The sequence below is a fragment of the Gymnoscopelus braueri genome (genome assembly GCF_963280865.1).
Source record: "Gymnoscopelus braueri genome assembly, chromosome: 23".
Lineage (NCBI taxonomy): Eukaryota > Metazoa > Chordata > Actinopteri > Myctophiformes > Myctophidae > Gymnoscopelus > Gymnoscopelus braueri.
The window spans coordinates 13,218,116-13,231,715 of NC_137625.1; the positions used below are offsets into that span (position 1 = coordinate 13,218,116).

General features: G+C 45.2%; 1 protein-coding gene across 1 annotated transcript; it reads right to left on the reverse strand.

Moving 5' to 3' along the window:
- Window positions 1–222: 222 nt before the first annotated feature.
- Window positions 223–9,240, reverse strand: LOC308079512 (cis-aconitate decarboxylase-like). The gene is made up of 7 exons (XM_080421058.1): window positions 9,139–9,240; window positions 7,814–7,868; window positions 4,063–4,277; window positions 3,568–3,660; window positions 3,249–3,454; window positions 1,227–1,739; window positions 223–753 (listed from the first exon to the last, which is right to left on the reverse strand). The coding sequence occupies exons 1-7, from the start codon at window positions 9,154–9,156 to the stop codon at window positions 336–338; spliced, it is 1,518 nt and encodes a 505-aa protein (XP_080277184.1). The 5' UTR covers window positions 9,157–9,240; the 3' UTR covers window positions 223–335.
- Window positions 9,241–13,600: the final 4,360 nt, after the last annotated feature.

The window sequence follows — 13,600 nt, forward strand, 5'->3', positions numbered from 1 at the left end:
GTCTGAATGGGTTAAAAGTAGCATCATACTTGTTCGTATGACAGTATCAAACAGAAATGGCTAAAATAGCCAATGTACACACTCACAATGTGTCACATTGCAACGCCCCCCCCCCCCCCCCATTTTTTTAAAAATGGGGGGGGGGTGGGGGCTAAACTTAAAAGTTTTCTCTCAAAATCGATTATTGTATTATTTATTATCAATTAAATAGATTAGTTCGATTAACTGTTGCACCCCTAATTAAAAGGAGGAACAATTCTGCAAAATCTTCCAATTATTATTAATTATGTGAAGAGATGACAAAATATTTGTATCATTTTGGAGCTCTGGCAGATTCACTGCAGCTGTGAGAGAAGGACTGTGCAATCCTCAACTCTTTCAAGCTCTTCGACTGCCTCAAGCAGCCCTTCAACCTTCTCAGGAGGAAGTATTGCTCCTGCGTTATCACAGAACTTCTGCCTCAGGCTTTCAGCGCTCAGTGGGTTGCGCCAGTGACCGTAGAAGGTGTCACAGCGGCCCTTCAGGATGTCTCCTCCGGCCAGCGTCACCTGGACCTCGGCGTACATGCGGTCGAAGTTGGCTGGGTTGTCGTCCGGATGCTCCACACGGACGCGACTCAACAGGGCCAGCAGTTCAGGGCGCTGCAAGGCGGCCGGGGAGAAGGACCAAATCGTCACCTCACCGTCCAGGAGAGCACTGCAGGCGGTCAACTGGAAGGAGTGGCGTGCCTCGTGCTCAGAGTTGGGGAAGGGCCTGTTAACAGGCAGGTCACAGTTATTACAGAATCACCTGATGGCTTAAGGGAGGACCGGCCGGCGGGTGGGCCGGCGATAATTAGTAATAATCATCAGAATCATTTCCATTCATCTGTATAAATTCATCTGTTAAAAAAATACGGAAATAGCCCATCTACAAGCTCAGCGTTACACTGCGACGCATTGTGAGGTTGTAGATTCCACTATTTGTTTTACAATTTTGAAAGTATCAAATGATTAAATACGGCCTGTTTTGGCCATAGTACATTATTTATTTTGATTCTTTGTACCAGTCATTGTCAGTTATTTTGTTGTATATTTGTTATTAGTCATATCTGACCCGTGCAATGTTTGTTTACAAAAGCAGAAATGTAATCTTTATATGTTCCAGTGTGCAATGACAAAAACACAATCGCAATTATTTGTGTGACAAATGAATCAACTAAAATGTCATGATCATGACAACCCTACCTGTTGATGTACTTAGAGTGTGGGATTCGAAGCAGGATGTCCTGCACCTGAGCGGGAAGGACGGTCGAATGGGACTCACCGCCCGTGAGCCGTTCGCGGGCGGCGGTGGCGGCCTCCGCCACCCAGTGCATCCCCAGATGAGCAGGGAAGCGTTTGAAGGCTATGTCCTGCTCCTCCAGGAGGAATGCATGTTCTTCGTCGTCGGGGGAGGTCATATGGCGTGGCACGTAGTCTTCATAAAAGGCGTTGAAGGTGCTAACCCCTGGCACAGCGTCCAGGACCAGGGGGCTGGCCTCCAGGCCTCGTGAGGCAAGCAGAGCCGCCTCCATCCCTAGGCGGGAAGCGTTGCCGATGTGGAAGGGTTTGGTCTGGGTGGCGGCGTTGCACATGGGTGCTCCAGCTAGAGAGGCAGCTATGGCCAAGGCATGGCTGCACTGAGAGCTGTCCAGCGACAGGAGATGTGCACACGCTGCGGCGCTTCCCATGGTGCCGACTACGCTGGGAGGGTGGAACCTGAGGATGGAGAGGGTTCAGAATTCAGCGAGGGACTGAGAGACCCCTAGGTGATTTTATTTATTGTTATTGTATCTAAGAATACAAATTATTTTGTTCTGGTTCCTCACCATATTGTAGTAGCAGCATTAATACTAATAATAAATATATAGCTGCAAGCAGCAATACCGGAGGCCGGTATTGCTGCTTGTAATGGTCGCAATACGCTTGTAATGGTCGCAATACGCTATAGTGACAGCAGGCAGTAAATCGGCTTCATATTCCTACAATGGTCATTAAGCAAGGGATAATCAACATACAGCCGGTCATCATGTAAGGGATAAATAAAAGGATTTCCCTTCAGGCTAGTGGTTAAGATGTTTGGCTTTAGTGTCCCTTCTCACACAGGAGACCCGAGTTCAAATCCTGGACATTGAACTCAAAGGGGCTTTGCTTAAGATTCCTACTCCTAGGTTATAAATATCTATTTTAACCAACTGTGTGCATGTAAACGCCTTGTTCCTTGGTTCAGATATCTTGCTCTAATGCCCGAGGAGCTGTGTTTTTTGTTTTGTTTTCATTGGGTGCATCAGCTGAAAAAGCCTTCATTTTGTTGTGACAGCAGAGCTGCTAGGAATAAAGACAGCTACTGTAAGCATGTGTTGTGTGGTGGAGCACCATGAGTAGAGACGCTGTGTTTCAGGACAGCACATTTGACTCATTGCAGTACTCTTTCATAAAGAAAATGTATTGGGTCACAATATGTTTTGAGTCAAATATGGCTCTTGAACTACCCTAGGAGCACTTCAAGCATTTTCAACCTATCTTCATATAATTGGTCCTTACTAATGATCATTATAAGATGGCAACGTTTTTTATTTTTCTATTACGTTTTTCATTAAATACTCTATACTACTACAAAGTTACATTATTTAATTTAATTTTAAAAAAGGGGGGAAAAGTAATTGACTTACCCTAACGCATTAGAAGAACAATATCAGTCACCAGAAGCAGGGACGTGTATTTTCAATGAGTAACATGGTAAATAACATGGAGTTTGAAGTTAAATGGATTTATATAGCAGTTTTTTTACAGCAGGTTTTATATATCAAATACATATTAAATATCTAAATACTGAATCAAGCAACTTAAAACCGTCTGGGGTGCACACAAAAGCCAGAGTAGACATTAAAATTACCCCAGAAGTGTTTTAAAGTGAAATGCCCCTTTAACCCCCTTTACCTTTGTATCCTACCTGTCTGCAAGACCACTGTTTCTCAACGTCGGGTCCAGGGACTACAGAGGGTCCAAATGGACCCTTACAAATGGAACCAAATGGACCCGTACAGCTTCAGTTGGTTACATTTTGTACACTCTCAGAGTTAAATTAATGCTGAGGATTTTATAATGTAGATTGGGGTCCCAGAGATGAAAAAATTAAAAGGTATCAAATGGGGATCCGTGGACTAATGCATATCAAACTGGGGGTCCATGACAGATGGCTGAGAATCACTGTGTAAGACCTCTCACCACTTCGGTATGTTTTGGGCGTCGTTGGAGAACCTCAGCAGTTGGCCCTGAATCTCGATGCCTACGTTGAAGGCCGTTAGTAGGTCCAGGCCGCGGGGCCTGCGGTACATAGGCAGCAGGTCACAGATGGCCAGGAGAGCAGGAAGCACGGCACCCGAGGGGTGAGTGGCAGGATGCCACGTGTCATCAAAGTCCATAGAGTGAGTCTGCAGACAACAAGCAGCTTATATAGGTAAGTAATAAGTATTTATGGTACAGTAAATGTTTGAGGTCTCCTGTTGTGTCAGTACCAGGTTCTACAGTATTCGGTTGTACTCACTGCCACCCCGTTGACGAAGGCTGCCAGTGTTGGGGACAGCCTGGTGCCCGTGCGGCCGTACACACGGCTGATGTCACTGGCAGCGTATGCGTGCTGAGGGGCGGAGGCAGAGGACAGGTGACTAAGCACGCATGGCAAGCATGCACAGATATGTTTTACAATACAAACACAAGACTTTTTTTCTTTTTTCTAAAGTCTAGTTTTTTCCACACCACGGTCTAGGTTGTAGTTTAGAGTTAACTCTAATAACTTTGGTGGGAGGTTTCTGGACAAGCCCTGATGGAAGCTACTCAAAGATACTCAAACCACAACATCTTCTCCTATTCCTACGTTTCACTTTATTTGTATTTTAACCTCTTGAACCCCAGTGTCCCTATTCTGGGGGCGAACATCCAGCGAAAACAGTCGATTCAGCAAAGAGATTTAGTGTTGAGGCAAACACTAGAGTACCTAGTATAGAGCCTCGAGGGACCCCGGGTTTAAGTGGCTCATTACCTTGCAGTGTTGCAGGGCCAGTTCAAACACCTCTGTGGTGCTGCCGATCAGGCCCACCCCGATGCTGTCCAGCACCATCCTCTTACTGCGATGCAGGACGGTGGGGGACAGGTGCTGAGGCTTCACCTCGCTGATGAACCTCCCAAAGCTGCCTGTCACTGTCTCCTCAGGGGCCGGTGGGGCCACTGTGTCCTCCACGGCCGGCCGCACCGCCGCTGGAGTAAAGGGAAAATACATTTAAAGGGATAGTTCACCCCCAAAATTGCGTTTTATCTATCGATTAGTCACCCCATGGATACTTGAATTCATGGATATTTTTTTGCTTTTGTCGCATTCCTAAGCCAATAATTTGATGACCGGCATGGTTCCCGGTAGGAGACACAAAGAATCTCCTTTGTGTCTCCTACCGGAACCGCTGCCTACCCGGTCCGCTGGTCATCAAATTATTGGCTTAGGAATGTGACAAAAACTAAAAAAGATCCTTGAATTCAAGTCTCCATGGGGTGACCAATCGATAGGAACTATCCCTTTGAGGTAAACTTTTGAAATCCCACTGGGGAAATTCAGTTTCAGCTTCTGATTACCAGACAGCCTCTCTACCCATTCAGATATGGCCGCCCTCCAAAGTGATGATGATGGGGGAGGACAGGAGAGACATCAATCAATCAATCAATCAATCAATCAATCAATCAATCAATCAATCAATAAATCACATTTAACCACTTACTGTAAGTCCTTAAAGGACGACTTCACCGATTTTCAACTTATCTTCATATAATTGGTCCACACTAATGCTCATTATATATTTTGTCTACTAGGTCTGTGTCTCATAGGAGGGCTGTGGACAGTTCAGAAAACCGCCTACCAGTGACATTATCAATGGGGAATCGAAGCTAATTGAAACTGCAGGCTTTCTCTTCCTGGAAAGTTAGCATGCTATAACGGATGCCATTGTTCTCGTGTTAATAAAAATTGAAATAAAAAAAATTGAATTTTGAAAACGTTGTCACTGGTATCAGAATCAGAATCAGAATCAGTTTTATTGTCACATCACAGGTTTACAAAGTAAAAAAGTGGGTGAAATTCATTTTAGTGCAGCTTAATAAAAAACAACACCACAGCAGCCGTAAACAGTGGACTGGCACGAACGATGACATGATACAAGGCGGCAACTTCGTTGCCTCTCAATGAAACATGAACAACAAACATAACCATATACCACCATGGCGCTAAACGATCCCTCTTAGGAAGAGTTTTGGACGGGGAGCGGGGGTGGGATAGAATGGGGTACACAGGCAAAAAAAAGCACTGCTCGCACGCTCTGCTCCCAAAAGGGGGCAGAGCGTCCGAGGAGCAAAAAAACACCAGGGTGGAGTGGGGAGGGGAGCAGGACGGTGATAGGAGCAGGGGGGGGGGGGGGGTGCGAAGGCATGTAGTGCAGACATGTGTGTGTGTGTGTGTGTGTGTGTGTGTGTGTGTGTGTGTGTGTGTGTGTGTGTGTATGTGGAACTCTGTGACATGTCCTTGGGCTTCACCCAGTTCAGAGCAGTCTCTTGGCTGATGGCAGAGCTTATCGCATGTTGTTGTTGTGCGATAGCAGCGAATTGTAAGGCTGTGTGAGACGTCCTTGAATGGCTTCCGAACCAAAGTCATAACACCAGGTGTCCATGAGGGGGGGCTGGTGGAGGGGGGGGTGGGTTCTTGGTATGGGGACGGTTCTGGGGGGGGGGGGGGAGGGGGGGGTGGGCATCTTCTTCTCTGCATTTCGCTGGGTGAAAAGTCCAGGTTTTTGGCTTGGGGGGGTCCAAATCGATCCTAAAAAATCCAAAGCAGACAATTTATCTACTATTTATCCAAATGTGGGCCTTCCAGTCTGTCCATGCCCGCTCTGATCATGGTCAAATAGCCTTGCAGCACGGTTATGTCGGCGCGAAGAGCACCGGCTCGCTCAGCGGCACCTCTAGCTTCGACCTCCGCACGTGCCATGATCTTGTCTAGCTTCGTGTCCAAACCACGGACCCTTTCGTTGTTGTTGTCCATCTCGTGCCTCAATTCAGTGATGTTGCCAATTCAGTGATGGGGTGGGCATCTTCTTCTCTGCATTTCGCTGGGTGAAAAGTCCAGGTTTTTGGCTTGGGGGGGTCCAAATCGATCCTAAAAAATCCAAAGCAGACAATTTATCTACTATTTATCCAAATGTGGGCCTTCCAGTCTGTCCATGCCCGCTCTGATCATGGTCAAATAGCCTTGCAGCGCGGTTATGTCGGCGCGAAGAGCACCGGCTCGCTCAGCGGCACCTCTAGCTTCGACCTCCGCACGTGCCATGATCTTGTCTAGCTTCGTGTCCAAACCACGGACCCTTTCGTTGTTGTTGTCCATCTCGTGCCTCAATTCAGTGATGTTGCCCAACTTTGCGTCCAGTTTGGGGATCCACTCGGTGATGTTATCCATGTCGCGTCTTAGCTCAGTGGCCATACCCGTCAGAGTAGCCAGCGCTCTACCCGCCTCCGCACCGTCCCGGGCAGCTCTCATCTTGGCAATTTTTCGATACACAAGTGTAATGCCCGCTCCAATCAGCAAGAAACCTGTTATCGTTGCTGCGAAGATATATACATCTTCTGCATCCTCAATTTGGTAGGCGGGTTTCTGAAGTTTCCGCAGCACTCCTATGAGACAGACTGAGTAGATTTTTTTTTTTTTTACCATTTCATCATGGGTATTAGTGAGGACCAATTATATGAAGATGGGTGAAGTCGTCCTTTAATTACTTTGTCATACAACGAATGGCAAAAATTGCGTTCAAGCTTGTTTTCGCCAACAACAATTACATGCCCAAAGTAGGGACATCAGGTGGTTTGTTTTGGGTACAGCTCATCTCAGCAGCATCAGTGTCATCAATCAGACAGTATCAGTAGGCCTATCACACTAGTGACAACACAACAATATCGGACTGGACAGGACAGGACAGGACAGGATAGTGCAGCCTCAGAATCTCGCTTCACATTGCGTCCAAATCTACAAAGTCACTTGTAAGTACAGTACTTTCCACCACTTTAGTTAACTCATCTGTCAAAACAGACAGAGCAGTTTGACAGAACCAACATGAGACCGGCCCAATATTTACAGTAATGGCACTCTTTCATTATAGCCAACCTGAAGACAAATACACATATTTGTCTTGTCTTCTTGACATAAACGATAAACAAACGCATCGGTCCGTGAGAGAACAGAAATTATGAAGTATTATCATACTTGACCTTATTAGTCAGTGGTTCTCAAACGTTTTAATTCTCAGAGAGTTGGTTCTCAGAGTTACAGACCTGTAAGTAAGTAGTCGGAAAGGCTTATTGTCGGTGTCAGCCAGGGCGAGGGAGTCTATCCTCGTTTCGCAATGTGCTAGACCCCTGGGAGATGGATTGCTGAGGTGGAACGCAACCAACACTGTCTCACTCCCCAAAAGGCATACTGTGAGTTAGTCACCAAATGTCAACATGTGCCTTGAAGGGAGGCGCAAATAAGGCACATGTTGACTTTTAGGGACTTCGCATTAGCGAATCGGTAAATCCAGTTCTCAGCGTTTTTGACGATCCGACAACAAAACTGTTAAAACGACGGAGCCGCGCCATCTCAAGTGTGGCGGTGCCACGGGAGGCACCGCCAAGCAAGCTAAAGTGAGCAAATATATGCCTTTCTTCCTCCACAGTTTGAGTGTCAGTGGTGTTATGAGAGTTGAGATGGAGTTAGTTCTTACATTCCTTGATGTACAGGTGCATTCTTCTGATTCCACAAAGTGTCCTGATGGGTTTCTGTAAGAGAGGATGTCAAGTGATTTCACTGAGGTGTGTGGGCTTACAGAGAAGCTTTGTGCGTGTCCATACTGCATACCGTTGCTGTCGGGCCAGAAACCTTGTATCTCCACATTTCAACTTTTAATGTTTTTGCTCTTGAATTAATGGCCTACTTTCTTCGTACAAGAGTGTCGCACGAAAGTAGTGAAAATATTTTCGTTACTTTTCAAAACTTTTTAAAGTGAAAGTGGTTAAGTCTGTCTGTGGGTTTTATAAATAGTGAACCAGTGAAAAGCATTAACAAGTGTTGGTGACTAAATAATACATCAATCCTTTGGAACGCAGGTTCTTTTACATTTACTGAAAAGTAACAGTGTTGGACATACAAGGTTTCCAACCCAAAAGCAAGGATACAGTAACATGTGACGGAGGACATCAATTAGAAGCAGTGGATGAGAACAGTGACCTTCTGGCTCTCTTTGTCAGACAGATCTTATGAATTCAACCTTTAGCTCTTACATGGGTGTCGTTATGAGTGTTGCTCTGCCAGCATGTCTCTCATGAAAGAGCCATTGTGTGCGTGAGTCAGCTGAACCAGGTGCACAATGACTACTGCACCGTCCAACTTCATCAACATTAAATAAAGATCAAATGACAGATCCAGAATGATTCAAATATCCCAAAACATTAAACATGATCAGAATGTGAAGCTTTCCTTCTGAGACTTTTTACTCCACCTTTTTACAGGGTAATAGCTGAATGGTCAGTGAGCCTGCCTAGGGAGCCAGAGGCCCCAGGTTCGATTCCAGGCCAGGTCAGCATATGTGTCGATGAAATGAAATTTGTCCCTGAGCAAGACTCTTAACCCTTAATTGCTCACAGGTTCTCATTGGAAACAAGACCGCAAGGACTTTCATGAACGACCTGTTAAAAGGAATTATCCTTATCCTTACTGCACTAAAAGGTGGAATATCCTTCTTTTAGTGGGGGGTCGGGCATACATGAGGCTTTGTATCTGTTTCGTCCATACATGGGCAGGGGTCATTTGTCCTCCGGCCCCAGCCAAAAAAAAGTTTGTGACGTCTTTTTTCGTCACAAACTATTCATGACATCATGAACTTCAGTTATAAAGTGGTTTGTAGGTGTGTTACATACTAGGACTTCATTTGGGGTCTGGCAGAACCAGGTCTCCTGGTCTTGTTTAGAGACACAGACGAGAGGCAGAAGATGCAGCTGAAGGCTTCTAACATAACCCCCAAAACCCCTGAAAAACAGTATAAATGTTTACCTGTACTTTGGTGAGCATGGTGTCATGGAGGGGTTTTACTTCAATCTGTTTTCTGCTCCTTCCAGCCGTTGTGTTGCTGTCCTTCTGTCAGGAGGTGATGACCGTTGATACTGATGCTGTTCAGGTGTGAGTCTCATTATATAGTCCGGCGTTGATGAACACAACTGATAACGAGCCAAGAAGTCATGAGGAAGATTTCTCCCAAATAAATGGGAGGGATTTCCACAGAGGGCATCATCATCATCATCATCATCATCATCATCATCATCATCATCATCATAATCGTTGTCGTCGTCAGCTGAGGAGTGTGCAGGGCGATGGAGGAAGTGGACTTCTTTAGGTGTGGGGTGGGGGGTGATGTCATCAAAAGGATGGTCCCGGGGCATTTCCTTCAGCCAGTAAAGGTATATGAACTCACAGCATGTCTCCAGACCAGGCAGCTCTACACTCCAATCTCTTCCAGCCTCCACTCTCTTCCAGCCTCCACTAGAGGTAAATATCAGACTACATCCATTCTGTGGAAACCTTGTATGTCCAAAACTTTTCAGGAAATGGGAAAAAAAAGAACCTGTGTTCCAATGGAGGCAGTTAAATATTGGTTGGTTAGATATTTATAAAATATGACTTTGGGCATGTCATTGCATGAAAAATGTCTATTTTTCAAAAATAGCTGATTTATAAATGCACACCTGCTATTTTGACTTTTGTGTGACACTCGCATGTGACGAAGTACAAAACGGAGCATAAATTAATTAATACTACTGCAAACTATTTCTTGTGTCACACAAAAATGTAAATCGGAGACAGACTTCTTGTTTTGTGATGACCATGAAGTCATTAAACTAAACTATGTCTATGTCTCTATGAGCCTGGTTGTTGTGACAAAATGGGGAAAGCACACAAAATTAATCAAAGTAACAGCACTTACAGTTACTGCTCTGAGTTTGTTTGTGAACTTTCTTACAGTATGAATACAGTTAATTTCCTATGGCTTTTCACAATATTCTAAGTGTATTCTAAAACACAAGTGGAGACTTTGAAAGTTGCTGACCCATACGGTGCTGAGGTACTCTACTCTATTCTTTTTTATTCTTAAGTAAAAGTATCAATACTGCAATGTAGAAGTACTCTGTTACAAGTAAAAGTCCGGAATTCAAAATTTACTTGAGTAAAAGTACACAACTATTGGTATCAAAATGTACTTAAAGTACCGAAAGTAAAAGTAGTAAAATGTTTGAAAATAGACGATCTACAAGCTCACAACGCGTCGCCATGCGACACGTTGTTCACCTGAGTAATAATTTACATCTGCAAAGTAACTAGTAAATAAAGTTTTCAAATAATTGTAGAATTTAATCTTACCAAAAAACAGCTTTGAGTGATGTGTAGTTTGTAGGAAAAATGCAAAACACAAGACAGATTAATATCTTCATTGCAATGCAAATACAAACTGGTGTGCCACCCAAGGAATAATAAGAAATATCAAAGATGTGTGTGTGTGTGTGTGTGTGTGTGTGTGTGTGTGTGTGTGTGTGTGTGTGTGTGTGTGTGTGTGTGTGTGTGTGTGTGTGTGTGTGTGCGTGTGTGTGCGTGTGTGTGTGTGTGTGTGTGTGTGTGTGTGTGTGTGTGTGTGTGTGTGTGTGTGTGTGTGTGTGTGTGTGTGTGTGTTGGAGTGCATGTTAGTGCATGTGTGTTTGTGTGTGCGTTTTCTGTGTGTGTTTTCAGTGTGATTGATGGCTTTGCTGGCCGGAACAAGGCAAACATTTACAGTACAAAATTTACAGTATAGGTACTGTGTACAAGTAAAAGTACTTTTTGAAGTACTTTTACTTCTTCTCCACTACATCTCAGAGGCAAATATTGTACTTGTTACTCCACTGCAATTATTGTGGGCTCACTGCAGCAGCAGCAGCATATAACTATTTATAGTAGGCTATCTTCCCAAAACTTTGCCACACTACTAGTCCTACATACTTTCGGCTAGAAACTCCATTCATACTATACTATCAGCTTACTGTGGACACGTGCGCTTGTTCATGTCACTTTGAAATGTTATATATAGGTTTGAAGTGCTCATGCGGCCTATTATAGTCGCTTCTTTTGGGCTTGTTTTCATAGACCTGGTTGCTTATTTTTTGCAAATTCTGGCAACCACTCTGCAGCCGCACTGTGGGGATTTAACATGGTGCACACACCCAATGTTTGGCTTCTAAGCTCTGGACTTTGTTTGCCTTTCAATAAACCCACATTTGATAGACATAAGTATCACTACATGTTACTGATTAGAGAGAATTTTATATTTTTGTAATCAGTTCATTATTTCCTGCGTAATCGATGAATAAAACTGACGTGTCTAAGTTGGAGCATTGCATTGTACTATGCACAAATTGTCTTCTTTAAATAGACTATCATCTTATTAAACACAATTGACACAAGGAATTGACACCCTCCCTTCTGCTGATTATAGTCAAATTATAATCACAGAGATTTGTTGACAATAATAGCATAGTAGAGAGAGGTGCGCGCTGTGCGCCCTGGCCGTCTCCACGAATCCATTGCAGTCTGTGCGCTCTTGCGGGTGGTTTTAGAATCCGCTGTGCGCTTTCCCAAAGCCACCCCCGTGTGTGTGGGCAGAATAGCAATTTTGGGGATATAGCAACAACACGCCCACGGGCACGCCTCCACCCGCATATAACGGTGTTGGCATAATGGAGAACGGGTATAGCAGGTGCAGAATAGCGTTTAGGGACAGCGCTAGCTCCCTTATCCGTATTCAACGGGTAAGTGGTAGAAAATTGTGGGTAAAGGTTAACGGGTAGGGGTATAGCGTGCCACAGAATAGAGCCCTATGTATATTTTGATGCCAATACTTTTGTACATCTCAAGCTCCAATTTTACAAAACATAACCCCACACAACCCCCCCCCCCCCCCCACACACACACACACCCCATAACCCTCACCATACACATAACTCCCACCCCCTATACCCCCCACCTCCACCTCCATACTGCCATACTGGCCATACCCTCACCGCTCCCTCTCACACCCACACCACATGCTCCCACTAGCCCACCACCCCTGTGGGACCTCACTTTGAGAAACACTGGATTAGACAATACATTATTTCAAAAATGTTAAATGATGAAAGTATTATCTTCAGAACATAATTCTCTTTCAGATTTACGTTTTCTTTTCAATTGTTTTGTTGCTTCATTTTTCCATTGTTTTAGCTGAGCCAAAACTCTAACTTGTCAAAGGAGAAAGCATGTCAACATCAGATGGTTTCCCAGCCAGCTTCTATGGGGAGCCTGGAGTCCTGGGCTTGCTGTCCAACGGCATCAGTGCACTCCTGGTCCTCCTACAGAACTTCAACACTGCTCGCACCGGCGTCCCACCACAAGGTGTGGAGAATATTCTAGCAGGTAAAACCCAAGTGAAATGACAGCGGCCGAGTTTTGCCCTGGACACACAGACAGACACACATGCACACAGGTTTTGTGAATTAATAGATAGATTTGAAAATGTTCTGCAGGTGTTCACCTCATCCTGATCGGTGGTATATGCCAACTGGTAGCAGGCCTCCTATCCTTCCGAAAATACGACCACCTGAGTGCCACTGCCTTCATCGGATACGCCGCTCTCTGGAGCAGCTATGGTGTCACCAGAATCTACTTCGGAGCCGCCGATCAAGCTTCTGCTTTAGAAATGTTCTCGCCCTACGACTCTATGAACAACACGTCCCTGTCGAGTCACCTGCCCAGCAATCTGTCTGTGACAAACATCACCCCAGCATCATCAGCTCTGTCCCTAAAAGAATCTGCCATCTCTGGTCTGGTGCCGTACATCCTGCTGTCCTTCCTGCTGGCCTTCTGCTCGGCCACGGTCAACTACATCATGCCTTTCGTGTTCGGTGCCATCACTGTCACGCTGGTGTTCGAAGCGGTGGGCGTGGTGACCAGCCAGTGGGCCCTTGTGGTCTCTGGCGTTTTTGAACTTCTCATCCTCGTCTTTGCCATTTACGGCTCGGCCATTCTCCTGGTGAAAGGCCTGACTCAGCGTCTGGCCCTCAAGGGCTTCGGGACCCCGCTGTTCAACATTCTCCTGATAGGGACCGCCAACTCTACGAACGCTCAGAGCATCGGGCAAGAGAAGAAGAAGAACACGAAGTACGCCGATCCTGTGGCCCTGGGATTCTTTAGTGACACCGTTTCTCCCTTCATCTTTGCTTTCTACAGCTTCGGATACATCCAGACCTTTGCCTTAGGTCTGTATTGATTCTGTTTTTATTAGCTAGTATTAGTATTTTTCCTCCCCACTGATACATAGTGTTGACATACCCTTGCATCTTTGAGCACCATTATTTATGGGTATCTTGTTGCTACAGTTATCTGTAGCTGTATCTGCCCTGTGTTCTAAGCTGCCGTGCTGCATCTGGCAAAGGAATTTCACCTGCAGGATCAA

Excerpts from the sequence above, each read along its gene's own strand:
- LOC308079512 (XM_080421058.1), bottom strand. Across the intron at positions 4,278-7,813 it reads GCACCTGTACATCAAGGAAT|CGGCGGTGCGGCCGGCCGTG; the intron begins GTAAGAACTAAC and ends CCTTTACTCCAG. Across the intron at positions 3,455-3,567 it reads CCTTCGTCAACGGGGTGGCA|ACTCACTCTATGGACTTTGA; the intron begins GTGAGTACAACC and ends TGTTGTCTGCAG.